Genomic DNA, 18,547 nt, shown 5'->3' on the forward strand with positions numbered 1-18,547 from the left:
ACAGTGGAGGAATTACATACAGTATTTGCCGCCTTAGGCCCCAAGCCCAACATAGCAAGCTCTAGCCGCCCCCCCTTTCTCAGCACCCATCATATAGACTGCCGCCCAAAATATCTGGCCGCCCTAGGCCCGGGCCTACTCGGTCTTAGGGCAAATTCGTAACTGCCTGAGGGTCGCGTGGGTCCGCTACGCCCGCTTGCTATCGTTTTTAACTAGGACGCTTGTCACTGGACCATAGACATCGAAGTTTGCAAATTGCGAGCATCTTGCTCTGTTACTGTAATTACTCCTTTATAGGAGTAAAAGAGAAAGATGCCCGTAATTTGCGAACTTCGGTGTTCACGGTGCTAGGCCACCTGTGCGAAAAGAGAAGAGTCGTGAAATGTAAAAAAATTAGTGATGTGCCGTTCTTAGTAAATTTTCCAAAGAGGGTAAATTCCCAGTAACGTTTCTGGTATCGTCCCAAAAGTCAGTAAATTACGATAAAGTTCTATTTTTCTTTTATTATCAATGTGTTTATTATTATTATAACAATGCATAAAAATGTGTCTGTAATGTTAAAGGACTTTGGATTTCAATTTTGGCAATTATTTATTCTGTATTGGCTCTCATTTCACCAATTTAAACATGCCGAAATAAATACATACCTATTTATATAAACTTACTTATGTACCTAATAAAAATTGTGTAACACTGATTCTCATCGTGCCGACATCATAGTCACCCTAATGAGTTTGACAATGTTGTCTTGTATTTTTATCGCAAAATGTAATAATTGTGGCTTCCTGGTGAAACAATATTCCACAATTAGAAATTCTTTCACTCCCACAACCTTTTAAGCAACATTTATTCACCATTTTTAGGAAATTTTGCATTCACGTGTTTTGATCATAGACTTATAATATATAAAGACGTAGTCTCAGCGAGCTGTCACTGTTGCCACTTTTGTTTAGTGTACGATTAACAATGCGGCCCACGTTGCTGTAGCCATGTCGATAAAGTCATATCGATAAACTATCGACATTTCTTGCAATTTTAATTTAACTTCAAAGGCTTAACGATACCTAAAATGACCAAAAACGCTTTTATTCTTTATTGTGGTTATCAGATCACCAAAGATCAGAAAAGGTTGGGCCCTTGGTTTTGATAACGCTACGTCTTACGTAGGCGAACAACGCGCGAACGCGGCGCGGCGCGGCGCGGCGAAAGCGGCCGCCGCCGCGCCGCGCCGCCTGACATTCGCGTGCAAATCGCGCCGCACCGCGTTCGCAACGAGATCGCTTACGTAGGACACTTCTATGGGCATCAAAGGATTGATTTCGCCGCGCCGCGCCGCGCCGCGTTCGCGCGTTGTTCGCCTACGTAAGACGTAGCGTAACATGTCACAAGGGCCCAACCTTTTCTGTTCTCTTTCAAGGCGCAGCAACTAGTATCATTTCTCTCTCCTCGCTCTTTTAAAAATGCCGTTTGTCAAAAAAGGACAACCATAACAGTTGACAAGGTGGACTTCAAATCAAGTGTTGCCTTTCTTGATGCGCCCAGGCTGTGTATGTGTGCGTAAAAGCGTATATGTGTGCTTTCATTGTGCTCTTTTAGGGATGTGAAAAGTCGATTTTAATCATGTTATATATCGATAAACGCTACACAGCGGAACGAAATAGCGATTAATTGAAGCTTCAATATCTTCGTTAAACATAAACATAATTGAAATGCTAATGGATAATGAATATATTATAATATAATAATATAATTCAATTATTGCGGAACACCTATTTTAGGAGGTATTTATGTATTTTAATTAAATATCTGAACTTTGCCTTGGTTCCCTGCTGGGGCGTGACTATAAAATTGTGATCTGATAACCACAATAAAGAATAAAAGCGTTTTTGGTCATTTTAGGTATCGTTAAGCCTTTGAAGTTAAATTAAAATTGCAAGAAATGTCGATAGTTTATCGATATGACTTTATCGACATGGCTACAGCAACGTGGGCCGCATTGTTAATCGTACACTAAACAAAAGTGGCAACAGTGACAGCTCGCTGAGACTACGTCTTTATATATTATAAGTCTATGGTTTTCTCTAGTCTGGTACGAACGTCTTTCTAGCTCGGTGATAAAGTTCAATTTAGTATGGCAAAAAAAGTGACAATGCAGTCCATCTTATAAGTCCATGGATTAAATATCATGAGTTTAATGTGAAAGTAAACTATTAAATTTTACTTTAAATAAGTGTTTAGACCAGTGTAATGAATATTTTTATAATTGTGTAGTTCAAACTACCTATTAAGCCTCGTCTCCATATCGCGCGCCAAACCAGCCAATGTTCGATGGTTTGCCGCGCGATATGGAGACGAAGCTTTAATATGGCAGAGACCTAACCACAGAATAAATAATAGTACTAAGTACAGAAGACTCACTCTCTAACAAAACGCGTCTATTACGATCAGCACAGATATGGCCGCTAGGTGGCGACGGCGCCACGCGCGGCTTATGGCAAACCCCAAAATTGGGGCCGAACGGATGTACTTTTAGCTACCTGTAGCAAAGCGACGAAATCGCGGAGTGAGACACGCCTGACCTAACTAAGAAAAGAATACTTTTAAATTTTATGGATTAAAAAGGTACAGTCACCTGCAATAATATGTTACTCTTGGAAGGCCGCTAAAATATGTGACACGCTCTTATGGCTCTACAAATAAGACCGTGTCAGATATTTTTGCGGCCTTGGTTGTGTAACATATTATTGCAGGTGACTGTACTACATCCCTGACAAATTCATAGGATAGGACGGGATAAAACATCAGGATTTTAATGAAAGACTACTTTGTAACATAGCACCAAATAATTTATGTACCAAATGAAATGAACCAGTCACTGATTTACAACTCAATTCTCTATAGTAACCATAAGATTGACATGAGCATTCCGATTCAATTCTTTAAACATTTATGTACAAATCCCAAGCAATGTTTTGTCAATAAGAACTAAAAATTGACACAATTAGCATATCTATATCGAATGTCAAACTTAAAATATCCAGACCACAATGTAACTAGAATATCCATAACTGTTAATAATGAAAGTCAGCAGCAGAAGCGCTATTCAATAGTTGACACAGCCATGCTGATCTGATTGGTTAGATTGTCTAGTAAATAGAGAAATGCATAATTGCTTCTTCTGCTAACTCTATATACTTTAAAGATATTAATATGGTATTTAAAGCCAGGGATACACTAGAGGACGAATGTCCCACGACACGTGTCGGCGACATGTCAGGCGAAGTGCGAAGTTGCACAAGTTCGCGAAACTTCGCTTGTCATAGCACCGGCTGCGTGCGCGTAAACGTGCAGGTGCGCGTGCGCTACAATGTTGGAGCCGCGCACGCACACGTCACGCAAGCGGTGTGTCGTCTCTCATACATAAGGATCTGTATTTTACAACGCACACACACCCTGGTGTGCACAGACCTATACACACGCGCGATGTTCCGAGACGTGATGACTAAGGTCTGAACTGTCTGAAGTTCGGCAACGTCGCGCCACTTCATCCGACGTCATTTGTCGGCTAATGTACCATCGGCCACACTGTTAACTATACATTGGTGGCCTTATGCCTTTTGTAATGAGGTACACCGTAGTACAATTAGGAGTGTTGCTGTTTATATCCCTGGCTTCAAAGTAATTGTAACATGGTGACTGTTGCATGATCTAGGCTATTACAACTGTTACATCTATCACATAATAAGTAGAATAGCACTTGTGGTTGGTTTAATGATTCTTATACACTAATGACTATGTTAATACGAAACACTTAATAATATGTGGAATGAAGATCAAGATAATGGCCCATAACAGTAGAGGAAACAAAACTAAAAAATCATTATTACCTTATTGGCTCATCCTAAAGCAAAATTATTTTATTTGGTGCATATTCATTATAATATATCTGTCATAATAAAATGAATAAGCTACTTTTCAACTAAAAAAAAATACCAAAACAAAGAAGCAATGGGAAGATTTCTGCACAGTAATTAACAATTTAAATTCAAAAGCAACACATGAAATTAATGGCATCCATGACTATATTAAAACTATAGAAAACTACAAGTTCACTTAAAATCTTAGTTTAGGTAGTTACCAACTTATAAAATTTCAAGAAGAAATCTACCCATTACTTACTGGTGGTGTCATATTACTTACTGTTTTTTTTTTAAATAAGAAATTATTAGTCAATTTGTCTGTTTTTAGACATAACCTGCTATGGGCAATTGATAACTATGAACTAAAACTTATTCACAAGCAAACCACAAAAGTCCGTCACTTCTTCTCTGGAGGGGTGGTCTTTTTTCGGCGGAACAGCAAAATATGAGGCTCTGAAAAAAAACAGTGAATACAGTCATTAAACAAAAGTAATAATAACATGGTGACCAAGTGGATATGACGTCCAACTTTCAATCTGGAGGCTGTGGGTTCAAATCCAGGCTCGTACCAATGACTTTTATGGAAGTTATTTACGAAATATCATTTGATATTTGCCACTAGCTTTTTGATGAAGGAAAACATTGTGAGGAAACCTGCGTACATCTATATATTAACAGCAACACAATCAAGATCAAACTTCCAATTCCTATTTTCATTTCATTATCAATTTTTTGTACCAGAATTTTTTTCTTGTCATATGGTTTTTGTTTGTATAGCAAATTTATGATCAGTAAATATAATAAAACAATAACAATGTTATCCTTGATATAAAACCAAACATCACATTGTACCTATTCATAATACATACCTACATAAAGAATGTTCTAGAACTCGGTTTAGCAGAGTAAAAATTTTACTTAAGTTTTAATAATTCTAGAAATCAGTTCTATGGGAACATAGATTATGTTTTCTTTTTTCCAAAATGTACAAAGGTCTCATTCATGTTCATCAGTTCATACATTCGCCTACTAAGTTATTCTTACCGGGTTGGTGCGTCATATAGTGAACCCATCCTTGACTTTGCTGCACTCCAATGCTCCGCCATTCTTGTTCTGACATTAAATGATTTTTGGGAACTAGTTTCACCATTTCCTTAGGTAACACCACATGCCTAAAAACAGAAAGAGAATTATGCTTTACTCATTAACGTGTGACTAGAAAATATATAAAGACAACATATTTAATGAATAATGATTGACACCCTAACGTAATAAAATACAACACAATTAGATTAAGGCCTAACTGTGAGTAGTTCAACTGTACAATACCCTTGAGCTGATGATGAAGAACATTTCATTGCAAGGTTATAATTAAATGAACAAGTGAATCAATCAACGCTGCTATTCGAGGATGTAAACTCTTGATAGGTATTTATACTGTTTATTTACCTGTACTCATGTTCCTCGTCGTAATACTTGTCCGAATAGTAAATATCTCTTGTCATTGTGGAAGTTATCAAAAATCAAATTTCCAACACAATTTTAACACTTATCCAGTAGGCACTTTGTATTATACAAAAAAATAAAGACACTTTCCAATATATACTGCAGTTTCACTTTCAGGAACCTTGCAAACAAAGAAATCAGGGAAACAACTCGAACAATCACACCGCTGAATACAAAATTCGACAGAGAAGCGTTTAACGAATTTGAAATTCGAAATCTGTAATGTTGCCAGTTTATTAAGTGCACGCGTCGTCTTTTTTTGTCAAGGCAACCCTGTAATTTATTTTTTATTTTATAAAATTGTATGTTTAATTTCATTAAAAAAATTATAATAACGTCACATTTGTTATTTGTTTAGATACATGATCATTTACGTTTACAAACAATTTATTTTTAGGTTCGTTAATAACATCTATCGATTGAAAATACATAATCGATTCAGTCGAATAGTGAATACAATCTTTTTTTTTTATACTGATCAAAGGGGCTACCACAAACTACTAAGAAGATACTACGTATCAGACAAACGTCTAGCCTACTAATGGTTTAGTCGTTAAGTATCTGTGGTCAGTGCAATTCGATAATGACGATTGTTTTTTTTTTAATGCAAATGGCGGGAATTATCAAGGAATTTGAATTCTACGCTTCCCACAGCGCGGGAATTTCAAAGTTATATTTTACCATAATTTCATAAAAAGGTTATTTTAATAGGGAAAGTTATTTCAGTTTATCCAGAATCTTCCTAGATAAACTGAAATAACCTTTTAAATGAAAGCACAATGTAATATTTGTTATCATTTATTCCTAAACCTTTTCTTATATTTTTTGTAAGCCTGTGCTTGCATAAGAGGCAAGTTTTTAATATTCAATCGTGACACATCGGTGCCTTTTAAAATTTTATTTATTGTATTGCACCAGTTAAAAATGCTTAGTGTTAAAGATACAGACATGAAGGTCTGCCTAGCCAAGTCACGGTGAATTTCGCATTTGATAAAATCAAATGAATATTTGGACATTAAAATTTGAGAAATTTGTTTTTTTATGTTTGATTTATGCGCGCTGTGTTCCAAATATTCATTTGATTTTTCGACAATATTGCCAAAAATCCTCACAGCATGCTCCGAGGGATAGGTCAATTTATTTTTTTTAATTACATTGTACTCTCTCTTAGATATCCATTTGTGGATATCTGTTTCTTCAGTTGTTAAATCTTTTTCACAGTTTTTGCAAGCAAGTATCTTCAGTACTTTTCTAGTGACCCATCCCGCGGTATATGCCCGTGAGTGTACATCTAGACGCTCCCGTGTGGCTTGAACCAATAGTTGTTCTGCGCCGTCCTCACGATCGTTGGAGGTCAAAAATGATGAAGGCGCAGAATCAACCGGTATGGCAGTATTCTCATCCATTGTCCTGGTTTCTTCGGTGTGCGAAAACAATGATTGAATTTTAATAACTTGCTCAGCACAGTCTTCTTCACAATTATATGTATTTTCGTGAAATTTTATGAAATTTGTTATAAGTAATGACTTAAATGTGCACTCAAAGGCGTGGCAGGTCGGGTCATTGTTTCTGGCATTGTATGCCCGTACTCTTCCAAAGAAGTTTTCGATCGCGTCAGAATTAAAATACCGCGGGCGCATTATCTTTATGTTTTTATCTTTCATGACCTGCCACAGCCTTTGAAAACTTTTTAACGTCGTCACCCAATTTCTTAAACTCGGGACTGTGGTCAGTTTGCCGTTATGATCAATGAGTTTCATATTTTCGATTATAGGTATGGCCTTCGCCCAGAAGACGTGATGTTCAGAATTTTCTGTGACTGCAGTCCGTAATTTTTTTCCCTTGGTGTGCTTGTGGTGGGTGCTGGCACCGTTGACGCTGTCGAAGAGGTCGTCGAGGAACGCCACCAGCTCCGCTGTGTTGGCCAGCGTCGCGCTCACCGGTGTACCGTCCGCGTAGTGCGCTGGAAAATGTTATAAATATCGTTACGAAACTGTGCAGCTAATTCTTTTTTATTATGATAAAGTCGAAAGTTCGGAAATAGAAGAGTCGTGGAATGTATTGGGCCCCATACATCGACGAGCACAGACTCTACAGTCCCACCGAGGGTTCCGTACTTTTTAGTATTTGTTGTTATATATAGCGGCAACAGAAATACATCATCTGTGAAAATTTCAACTGTCTAGCTATCACGGTTCGTGAGATACAGCCTGGTGACAGACAGACGGACAGACGGACGGACGGACGGACAGCGAAGTCTTAGTAATAGGGTCCCGTTTTACCCTTTGGGTACGGAACCCTAAAAAACGAACTATAAGTAAAGCTTATACTAGGGCGCTCGGCGACGATATACATAAAATAAAATATTTACTTAGATAAATATAAAAACCGGGCAAGTGCGAGTCGGACTCGCCCACCGAGGGTTCCGTACTTTTTAGTATTTGTTGTAATAGCGGCAACAGAAATACATCTGTGAAAATTTCAACTGCCTAGCTATTACGGTTCATGAGATACAGCCTGGTGACAGACGGACGGACGGACAGCGGAGTCTTAGTAATAGGGTCCCGTTTTTACCCTTTGTGTACGGAACCCTAAAAACATTCATGATCATGACTCAGGTACAAATATTCGCGATAAACACACAAATAAATGCCCGTACCGGGAATCAAACCCGGGACTACTGACGTTCATTACCAATGTCTTTTAGATGAAGGTAAACATCGTGAAGCAACCGCACAAGACCCAATAAATCTGCTTAGTATAAAATTAATGAAGTAGCGGGGACATTGATAGACATTATTATTTGATTACATGTACTCACAAAATGAAGCTGTGTAGGATAAAGCTCCTGCCATGGTTTGACTGAAAACACGTACACAGTTTTTCACCTGAAACACGACAATAATAAATATAAATATATAGATATTCGTCCTGTCGATTGGGTTTAAAAATTTGTTTAGTCCCTTATATAAACAATTATACCTTCATTTTCTTGATTTTCTCCGGGAGTATGTGCTCGTCGTTGAGCTTGTGCAGCAGGCGAGCTTGCGCGTGGCCGCAGTCGGTGCGGTACACGTCCACCAAGTCCTGCCACTTCGAGACTTTGCCCTCCATTAGAATATCCTTCGTCAAGAAGTTATTCCTGACTCCTTTAATCAAATGTGGCGGGTCATACAGCACACTAAGACTTTGGCCATTTAAGTGTATAGTGTCATCTGGAAAATATACAAAAAAAAATACATATATGATATAAATAATACAACCTACTAAAGTTACTGATTTATCGACCTTAATGTAAAACGTTTTATACTGTTTGGTACGAATTTTAAATTGTGAAATTATAACATTAATTTTGGTTTGATGAAACAGCGCAATTTCAAGTGAAGAAGCACAAGCTGGTCTGCGTAGAACTACATAATGAGTTTTAAAACCGTTCTGTCAGAGGAGTTTCATCCACACATATAATCTTCATAACATTAAATAGAGTTGGACAAAGATAAGTAAGCAACGATTTTGATAGCACACGCAGTGCAAGGATTATTAAAAAAAATTAAACGTCGTACTTCTCTAAAATTATGACATATAAATAACACTTGCACTGCGTGTGCTATCAAAATCATTGCAGACTTGACTTGGTCTTACTCAACACAAATAAAATTTCGTAAGAAACTAGAAACAAATAGTTCTTTTTCTAAGAAATTAAGATATGTACGAGATATTTACCGGTCTCCTGGCCTGCTATGATTTGTGATCTTCTAGTGTCCTCTTGAAGGCTTTTGAAGGCGCTTTGAAACGAAGTCCCCTGGTCGCTTATCAAAGCGATAGGCTGGAGCCCCGTCTCGCACACGGCCGCCACTATCTCCTTGATGATGGCCTTCATCTGCGGACCCGACGCGGCACCTTCGGAGAAGTAATACGCCATCGGTTGTTGCCACTTATAAACCGCGCCTTTAATCATAAATGCTAGAGCGTGGTCGGCCAAGTGGTTGGTCTTCTCAGACAATTCAACGAATCCATTAATATTGTCATGTTTCCGAGAGTAATGGACGCCAGCCTCCAACTTCATCTCATCAAATATTATGGAACACATTCTTTTGGCCTCATTCCATTTGCAAACCTGAGAATAAAACAAATGTTAATTTCAATGTTAGGCCTTGCTCATTTTAGCGTCGTCCAGGGGCCCGTTTCTCAAAAGCTTGTAACTTGTATTACAAGCGGAAGTCACTTTTTTACAGCTTTTGTTAGAAGTGGACTTCCACTTGTATTACAAGTTACAAGCTTTTGAGAAACGGGCCCCTGGTTGCATCTTAAAGCAGCCTAGGGTTGAATTTGATAACATAATCCTACTAATAGGAGCAGGCACTAGTTTTTCGTATTATGTTCGTATTCGTATATTTCGTACTTTAGCCCCAGGAAACTCACAGGTACGAGCTGCAGTGCATGGTTTATTTCTAATGTTTGAAAATACAATAAATTCATCGCTTTCTTTTATTTATCCCTTTTACAATAAAATACTTGATACCTCATAAAATAATGAATAAGTAGATGGCTCTTATTGATACGTACCTCTTGTTTAATGACATTAAAGACTTGAGTATTAATGCCAGCTTCAATGTTTACGTTTAATAACAACTTGTTAAGTGTTGTTTTGCAGGGCAGGATGAATATTCTCTGCAAGAATCTGTAGCATTTTGGACTTTGCTTCATAATTGAAAGTGCGATAACTTTTTCCTCTAGGCTAAACCTTCTGCCTTTTTTACTCGCAGTACAGAGTTTAATCTGCATCCACAGAAATTTTCTTGCCACAGAGTTCATTCCTGCCACTAATTGTTTGAATGAAGCCTCTTTTGACAACTTAGACGCCATCTTGGCTCGTCTGAAGTAGTCCACTTGTTTTTTGGCTTTTTTGTAATGTTTGTACAACGCCTCGCACTCTGGCGACAGTTGATCGGCGTGAGATACAACTCGAAGTCGTTTGCGACATGTCCATTTCGGAGTCCGTTCCATTCTCGTGTTCTGTTCTTGAACACCCGACGCCCGTGCGAGTTCTGTAAATAAAATTAATTTTACTGGACGAGTTCATTTTAATTGTGATAGAGCCCGAGATACACGGGCGAGTAAGAATATACAATAAAGAAAAAGAATATGCCTTTAAGGTGCAATAACCCATTATCTATAATAGTACCTAGTATAATAGAAGGGATCTACAAAAAAATGTAGCAACTACAGACTTATAGCTTTGATTTCGCACGCCAGCAAAGTACTTCTCCATATCATCAACACCAGACTGAAAGCTTTTCTGAATCCGGAGATAGCTCAGGAGCAAGCAGGATTTGTCGAAGGTCGTGGAACAAGGGAGCAGATCTTAATTCTTCGACAAATTATCGAAAAGTCTAGAGAGTTTAACATCCCACTCTATATCTGCTTTGTTGACTTTCGCAAGGCCTTCGACACCGTGAAATGGGACAAGCTCTGGGACGTTCTACTTCATATGGGAGTACCTAGCCACTTGGTCCGCCTCATACGTCGACTCTACGAGGACGGAACTGCGACAGTTCGAATTGACGACGTCGACTCGAAAAGTTTCCAGACACACGCTGGTGTTCGGCAGGGGTGCATTCTCTCTCCACTGTTGTTTAATATTTATACAGAATGTATTATGAGAATTGTTCTGGAGCAATGGGACAAGGGAATTTCAGTGGGAGGGCGGAAAACATCGAACTTGAGATACGCTGATGACACAACTCTTCTCGCTCAAACAAAAGAAGACATAGAACTGTTGTTGGAACGCCTAGAGACAACAAGCCTCTCCTTCGGACTCGCGATCAACAGAGATAAGACCAAAATGATGGTCGTGGATCGAGCGGAACTAAATCAACCTGATGTCTCCATGATTGGCAACTGTGAGGTTGTCCAAAGCTACATATACCTCGGCTCCACGATCACGAACAATGGTGGGTGTGAGGACGAGATCCGCAGGAGATGTGCTATCACAAGATCTGCCGTTGACAAGCTGAACAGAGTCTGGCGCAACCGCAACATCACTAAAACCACGAAAGTCCGCCTGATGAGAAGCTTAGTCTTCCCAATATTTCTTTATGGCGCAGAAACGTGGACGGTGCGTCTGAAAGACCGACGCAAAATTGACGCACTCGAAATGTGGTGCTGGCGGAGACTACTGCGTATTCCTTGGACTGCGTTTCGGACCAATGTTTCGATCTTGGAAGAACTCAAAGTGAAGGAGAGATTATCGTCGACTGTTCAAATACGAATCCTCAAATACTTCGGGCACGTTACACGAAACCAAAACTCCATGGAACGTCTCGTTGTCCAGGGACGAGTTGAAGGCAAGCGGTCACGAGGTCGGTCACCTACGCGCTGGACAGACCTGATAAAATCTGCGACACAAACCACCATAGTCCAATGTTCCCGTAACGCCGAAGACCGTGGCAAATGGAGGCACATTGCGAGGGCTGCGTTATCCACAATAGATACGTCTCATCATACAACCACGACCACTCTGTCAAGAGTGAACGACTGAGGAGGAGGATAATAGTACCCAGTCATCTTACTCAATAAACTAAATTCACGTTCCTTTTTTTTGCCTTCATATTGTTTTTAATTACAAATGACGACCAGTCTGGCCTGGGTAGTGACCTTGTCTATAAAGCCGATGGTCCCGGGTTCGAATCCTGGTAAGGGCATTTATTTGTATTATGATACAGATATTTGTTCCTGAGTCATGGTTGCTTTCTATGTATTTAAGTATTTATATATTATATATATCGTTGTCGAGTACCCACAATACAAGCCTTCTTGAGCTTATCGTGGGGCTTAGTCAATTTGTGTAAAAATGTCCTATAATATTTATTTTATTTATTATTATTTAATGAGTATAGTAAATTCTTCCATTACCGCGATAGTTACACATAAAATAAAACTATTTTGTCCAACGCTGTAAAACTTCTGTTCGGAACGACGGTATGTATTTTGAATTCATTTTGCGCGATATAATCGGTAAAAAGTTTTGTTATGGCTCCTCTACACGATGGGCCAGCGCCGGCCACTCCAAGGGACGCAGCCATGCGGTAGAATGAGATAGCAATATCACTTGCTCCCTCTAACGCATAAATGCGTCCCTTGGAGTGGCCGGCGCTGGCCCATCGTGTAGAGGAGCCATTAAATGAGAATAGTATGAAGAAGTAATATATGCCTTAGATTTAAACTTCGTACTATTAATTATTATGATATTGTTACCTGGATTTATCGCAGTTGACTCAACTGACGGCCCTGGACCAGTGATGTACGCCTGATCAGCGCAGATCATGGAAGAGGAGTCGACATCTGAAATTTATTTAAAAAAATGTTTTAATTGAGTTAAGTAAACACGAGCCTACTATCGCTAATATTGAAGACACTTGTGATAAAAAATAGCCAATTAAATATATTCCTGCAATTACAATTTAGGGATCAAACTGCATGTAGGAAGCATGCATAATTTTTTTATTCTAAAACCATTTACTAAAATCAAATATTAAAATATGTATAGAAAACCTTTTCGAAATATGTAGTAACATTCGTTACATGTCACACATTGTAAGACGTACGATTTTCAGTCCGTAGCACGGATAATATATATTTCTTACAGAAACTCTTAAGAAATTCATTTGTATGGACCCCGTACAAATGAGTAAAATGAGTTTCTTGGAATTTGTGTAATAAATATTTACATTTGATATTCAATAAAATTACAACTGGTATGTCGGTGAAGGAAAACATCGTTTGGAAATCGAACTCATTCCAATAAAGCTTATTAGCTTCTCCGCTACTAAAATTAGGTCGTTACTAGTGGACGTGTTGCTCTTAGTTACGAGAGAGATATATCGCGAAAAATATAGCCTGTCAAGATTTATGATGCACCTTTGTGTTATTGTTACCTGTATGTGATGAAATTTGTTTAACTGATGTGTCTGCTACCGTGATGCAGGATTGATCAGCGGAGAGCGTAGAGGAGGCGTCCACTGAAAATAATTTTTAATATAAATTACATGTTATAAATAAATAAATATTTATTAGCATTTTTGTTAGACAGAAATTCAAACAGAACAGACGGGATTCAAACCCCGATTCACCAGCTTCGTAAAGCAAGTCGACATTAGACTGGCTAGGCGTCCGTATATATTAATATATTCCCTAAATCTTATACAGTTTCATCTAGCAGAATAAAAAGTTTTGTCACCGCAGGTATCTAAAGAACTAGAAAGATTGTAATATATGTAATGTACCTACACTCTTATAATGTTACAATATCTGGGCGACCGAGCTTTGCTCGGAAAACATATAAAAACTCTAAAACGCGCATTTTCCCAGACATAAGACTTAGCTGGATTGATTTTTTGCCCCCCTTAACCCCTATCTAGCAAATTTCATGAAATCGTTAGAGCCGTTTCCGAGATCCCCGAAATATATATATATATATAAATAAATATACATGAATTGCTCGTTTAAAGGTATTAGATGTTATTTTAACCCTTGAAGCACTTATATATAAATAAATATTATAGGACAATTTTACTCAAATCGACCTAGTCCCACGGTAAGCTCGATAAGGCTTCTGTTGTGGGTAATAGACGACGATATATATAATATATAATTATATATAAATATTTATTTATACATAGAAAACAATACATAGAATATATGTACCTACATAGAATATAAATGTAAATCAATAACAAATATTCATGTATAAAACACAAATAAATACCCTTCGCACTAAGAAACTCCAGATTCATAATGACTACGATTACTATTCATAAGTGCTTGTTGCTAGGCCTACATGAATAAAGTATATTTTGACTTTGACTTTTGAAGGTTTAGTAAAAAAAAGCAAGTCCAGCATTAACCTATGAGGCACACAAGAAGGAGAAGAGCAAATATCGTTATATCATCATATTTCGACAAATTATTGTGCATTTATTAAATGAACTGTCACAAATTTATAATGGACTTTTTCTGCAATACTTGGCCTGCATAAGTAGACGTCTTGTTATTAGATGCTAAAGCGAGCGAGCCTTATTAGCCAGCCTCAGTCCTAAAAATGTAGCCCTTTTAGATCTGATTTACATTCATGTTATTGTTACCTGTTTGCGGTGGAGTTTGCTCAAGTGACGGGTCCACAACCGCAATGGAAGCTTGATCTGCAGACGAGACGCGCTCTGAAAAAGATATATATATTTTTTATAATATTCACATTTTTCACGATACAAATACACATATTATAGTAACTGTTTGTTTGCCAGTAGTATTTAATTTTGTTTAAAAATGATGGATTAAAAAAGAGAATTCAATTTATTTATTGTGTAGTTACACAACAATTAGACAGGAACAACAAATTTATAGAAATAGGCTGAGGGAAAGTAAATATTATTGGTACATACCTGAATTTACATGAGATGCCTCAATCGACAGACCCGCAATAGGTGACATGGATTCCAGTGAAACATCTGCTGAAAACATAAAATGGAACATAAATAAATCATTTTCCTAATTAAGTCATTATACTTATTATATATGTATATATTTCTTGCACCTATTACTATTTGATCTCTGTTTGACACAAAGGTTAACTGGTAGAGAATGCCTTCTGGCATTAAGTTCGCCTTTTGTACAACTTTTACTGTGCAATAAAGTTTAAATAATAAAAACCGGGCAAGTGCGAGTCGGACTCGCGCACGAAGGGTTCCGTACCATAATGCAAAAAAAAAAAAAACGGTCACCCATCCAAGTACTGACCACTCCCGACGTTGCTTAACTTTAGTCAAAAATCACGTTTGTTGTATGGGAGCTCCATTTGAATCTTTATTTTATTCTGTTTTTAGTGTTTGTTGTTATAGCGGCAACAGAAATACATCATCTGTGAAATTTTCAACTGTCTAGCTATCACGGTTCGTGAGATACAGCCTGGTGACAGACGGACGGACGGACGGACAGCGAAGTCTTAGTAATAGGGTCCCGTTTTACCCTTTGGGTACGGAACCCTAAAAAGTATGGGATAACTTTTCACAAATCATCCCAGTCATCTATTAAGTTCAATAATAAAAAATAATATATAAGATATTTATAAGGCTTTAAATGAGAATTTTCTTGTGGATCACTGACTAATTAGATTACAATATTGTGTAAAAATATCAATAGGTTCTGTCCGATTACTAAGATTCAGTTCGCTATAGTATTACTATGGCGTACCTACTTGATCTTAGAAAAGCAGACATATTCCTTACACAGAAATTTTCTTACCAAGATTCAAACACAATACAAGCTTTCCAGCCAGTATCAGGCCAAGGGTAAAAACAATGATGACCGTTAAAAAACTATTATGAGATAAGATATGTGATGAAAAAGAGAAATGATAAAATTACCTGTATGTGCTACAGTTGTTATGTGCGACGGTACGAGTACAGCATCCTTTGATTCATTCGTTGCGGCACTCATAGCATATGTGTGGTCATAATGGCATTTTCTTGCATAAGAGTGGTCAGAGTTTCCCATGCTTTCAAGTTCCATGGATCCTGATAAAATAAAGACCCATTACATATACATAATAAATGTAGTGGTACTAACGATAAGACAATAAAAATAAATACCATGCCTTAAAAATAATTAACATAAATACAATAGAAGTAAATTTTTTCTGTTTGAAAAGTATTAAATAAAATAAAATACTTTTTTTAATACAATGATGTTAGTGAATGTTACATATAGGTATAAAGGTATAATGTTGTACAGATGTAGTGCATAGTTATTTTGTATCATATTTTCACTGAAACATGAACATGTCTTGCTATTTCAGTCAGTCTCGGTCCAAAAAGTACTGATGTTGACTGAAGTAACATGACAAATGCGAATGTTTTATACGTCTGTATCTATATAAGATTTAAGACCAATACTAAAAACTATAAAATATGTTAAACATTAGTACACAGATTCACTAAGTCTCATGGTAAGCTCAATAAGGCTTGTGTAGTGGGAACTTAGACAACAATAGATATATGTATAATAAACATTAATAAATATTTAAATTCATAGAAAACACCCATTACTCAGGAACAAATATCCATGCTCATCACACGAATAATAAAATTGTACCCACTAGGCCAGACTAACACTGAATGCAAATAAACATAACAAACTTATATGAACAATACAAATAACGAATACACGAACCATGTAGAAAAAGTAAAATAAACATTTCAGCGGCGGCATCGACTGGGAAAACTTGAAGGCGAGTCCATTTTAACAATTCCGCGTAGAGCACTAAACTTGAAGTTGTGTCCATTTTAACAATTCCGCGTAGGAACCTATGAACTGTAACAAAATTATAATTACAAATAAATACCACGTGGTATTTAAAAGATACATACTTATTAGTCAATGGTTAAACTATATCAGCATTAGGTATACATACCTCTTTCAGCAGATGAGTGAGCAGGCTTTCCAGTGGTGATTTCTTCGAGGGTAAACAATGTTGGACAGGCATTCGGCCTTAACCGCATCTTCGAAGACACGTATTTGGCCTCGAAGTGATTGTGGCAAACATGTAGTTTACTAATTTCACCAGATGTCAAACCCTCAAAAATGGTTAATGGAACTGCTGAAATAGTTTTACGCCACAATAAAACTTTTTCACTGGCCGCTGGCATTTTGTGCAGCATAACGTCCTTTCGTTCACTACTGCTATCACAGCCGGGTATACAGCACTTGCGAGGCATTTTGAATATCAAAATGAAACGTAGCACTGAATATTACAATTATCACGGAGAAATAAAGGTACGGAAATTAATCAACGCAAACACTTCACTACTCGACGCGAAAACTGTAATGGCGTAAAAATAACGGCGACGCGATTTGACAGTTCTGAATGACAGTAGGAGTAGCGGTGGGGAGTTAGCCAATAGCAGAGGACTTAAACGTCAGTATCGAGTTGGCTAACCGTTTCAAGGCCATCTCTACGGCTACATTTCGCTCTTCGTAGATAAACGCCCGTGGGGGCTACCGCGAAAACCGAAATTCGCAAATTGCGGGGAGATTCTTTCTCTTTTATTCCAATGAAGGCGTAATTAGAGAGACAAAGAAAAATGCCCGCAATTTGCGAACTTCGATATTTGCGGTTATAGGCCAGATCGTATCGTTTTTGTTTTGAGGCATGCTCGAGGCTGGTCGAGGCCATGTTGAGGCGAATGAAATGCGAATGAATAATTTTGAAAACACGAAAAAATTCAGCGGTAGTGTAGCGGTGATATAAAGTAAATAAACCGAACCCACTGTCCCATTGTTCTAGTTGCCGAACTTAAAGTAGCTAACACACTATCGCACCGCACCAAGGTCATTGAGGGAAGCACCCATAAGTAAGAGGAAGAAAGCGATATCTCTTTCTCCCTCTTACTTATGGGTACGTCCCTCAATGACCTTGGTGCGGTGCGATAGTGTGTTAGCTACTTAAACCTTTACCACACTCGCGTTCGCGGCTTCGCCCGCGATCAAAGAATATAAAGCGCCCTCCAGACTATGCGCGTGAATCGCGGGCGAAGCCGCGAACGCGAGTATGGAGTCTAGTTCGCTGATATGCGAAATCGACTCCAGACTCGCGTTCGCGGCTTCGCGCCGCGATTCGCGCACGAGTGTGGAGCGCGCTTAATACTCACTAGCTTAGGCGGTGCGCGCATATGCGGCAAAAAAATCGATGCGATTTTAAAATTGTGATTTGTTACATTTTTCCGCGACAGCGCGCGACGCGATTGTCGCAAAGTGAATTGCAGCATACGAAGCTGTATGGCCCCGCGCGCACTGCGATAATAAAATCGCAGCCGGGACCTCAGTCGGCATTTCGCTCTCCAAGCGTCAACATATCGGAACCTGCTTCTCCAATGGAGTTACAAGATGAGACGCTAGATGTTGACCGTTTAATTATAGAAATAGAAGGAGATCACCTTTGTGGTATAAATACTCAGTCATACAGCGATTGCATATTGTTTCACGACAAGCGACTGGTACGACACCCATGTCGAGAATGAACAAATCGTCGACTTTTTCATCGCAGTGCGCGCACTGAATTTTCTGCG

The 18,547-nt window shown here is 38.2% G+C and overlaps 2 protein-coding genes across 4 annotated transcripts; both read right to left on the bottom strand.

The window, feature by feature from the left end:
• Positions 1-3,700: 3,700 nt before the first annotated feature.
• Positions 3,701-5,621, bottom strand: LOC134672292 (cyclin-dependent kinases regulatory subunit). Its single transcript, XM_063530187.1, has 3 exons — positions 5,370-5,621; positions 4,965-5,092; positions 3,701-4,373 (listed from the first exon to the last, which is right to left on the bottom strand). Exons 1-3 carry the CDS (start codon positions 5,423-5,425, stop codon positions 4,318-4,320), a joined length of 240 nt encoding a protein of 79 aa, XP_063386257.1. The 5' UTR covers positions 5,426-5,621; the 3' UTR covers positions 3,701-4,317.
• Positions 5,622-6,208: 587 nt separating this feature from the next.
• On the bottom strand, positions 6,209-17,512 carry LOC134671754 (uncharacterized). Of its 3 annotated transcripts, none has more exons than XM_063529576.1 (12): positions 16,894-17,512; positions 16,653-16,793; positions 15,848-15,997; positions 14,867-14,932; positions 14,570-14,644; positions 13,364-13,447; positions 12,684-12,770; positions 9,993-10,474; positions 9,150-9,543; positions 8,409-8,641; positions 8,248-8,314; positions 6,209-7,389 (listed from the first exon to the last, which is right to left on the bottom strand). In XM_063529576.1, exons 1-12 carry the CDS (start codon positions 17,195-17,197, stop codon positions 6,221-6,223), a joined length of 3,252 nt encoding a protein of 1,083 aa, XP_063385646.1. In that variant the 5' UTR covers positions 17,198-17,512; the 3' UTR covers positions 6,209-6,220. The 3 variants fall into 3 exon arrangements, with proteins under 3 accessions (XP_063385646.1, XP_063385645.1, XP_063385647.1); XM_063529575.1 differs by having other exon boundaries at positions 14,867-14,935; positions 16,894-17,511; XM_063529577.1 differs by lacking the exons at positions 12,684-12,770; positions 13,364-13,447 and having other exon boundaries at positions 14,867-14,935; positions 16,894-17,511.
• Between the last annotated feature and the right edge of the window lie 1,035 nt (positions 17,513-18,547).

Source organism: Cydia fagiglandana, chromosome 16 (assembly GCF_963556715.1).
Source record: "Cydia fagiglandana chromosome 16, ilCydFagi1.1, whole genome shotgun sequence".
NCBI classification, from domain to species: Eukaryota; Metazoa; Arthropoda; class Insecta; order Lepidoptera; family Tortricidae; genus Cydia; species Cydia fagiglandana.

Bases quoted from the DNA above. Each gene is read 5' to 3' on its own strand.
- LOC134671754 (XM_063529575.1), bottom strand. From the start codon at position 17,197: ATGCCTCGCAAGTGCTGTATACCCGGCTGTGATAGCAGTAGTGAACGA. The intron at 13,448-14,569 runs GTAACAATAACA...AATTATTTTCAG, and splicing joins GCAAACTCCACCGCAAACAG to TGGACGCCTCCTCTACGCTC. The intron at 7,390-8,247 runs GTGAGTACATGT...AACATTTTCCAG, and splicing joins ATCCTACACAGCTTCATTTT to CGCACTACGCGGACGGTACA.
- LOC134672292 (XM_063530187.1), bottom strand. From the start codon at position 5,425: ATGACAAGAGATATTTACTATTCGGACAAGTATTACGACGAGGAACAT. The intron at 5,093-5,369 runs GTAAATAAACAG...TTCTGTTTTTAG, and splicing joins GACGAGGAACATGAGTACAG to GCATGTGGTGTTACCTAAGG. The intron at 4,374-4,964 runs GTAAGAATAACT...GTTTTTTTTCAG, and splicing joins CTATATGACGCACCAACCCG to AGCCTCATATTTTGCTGTTC.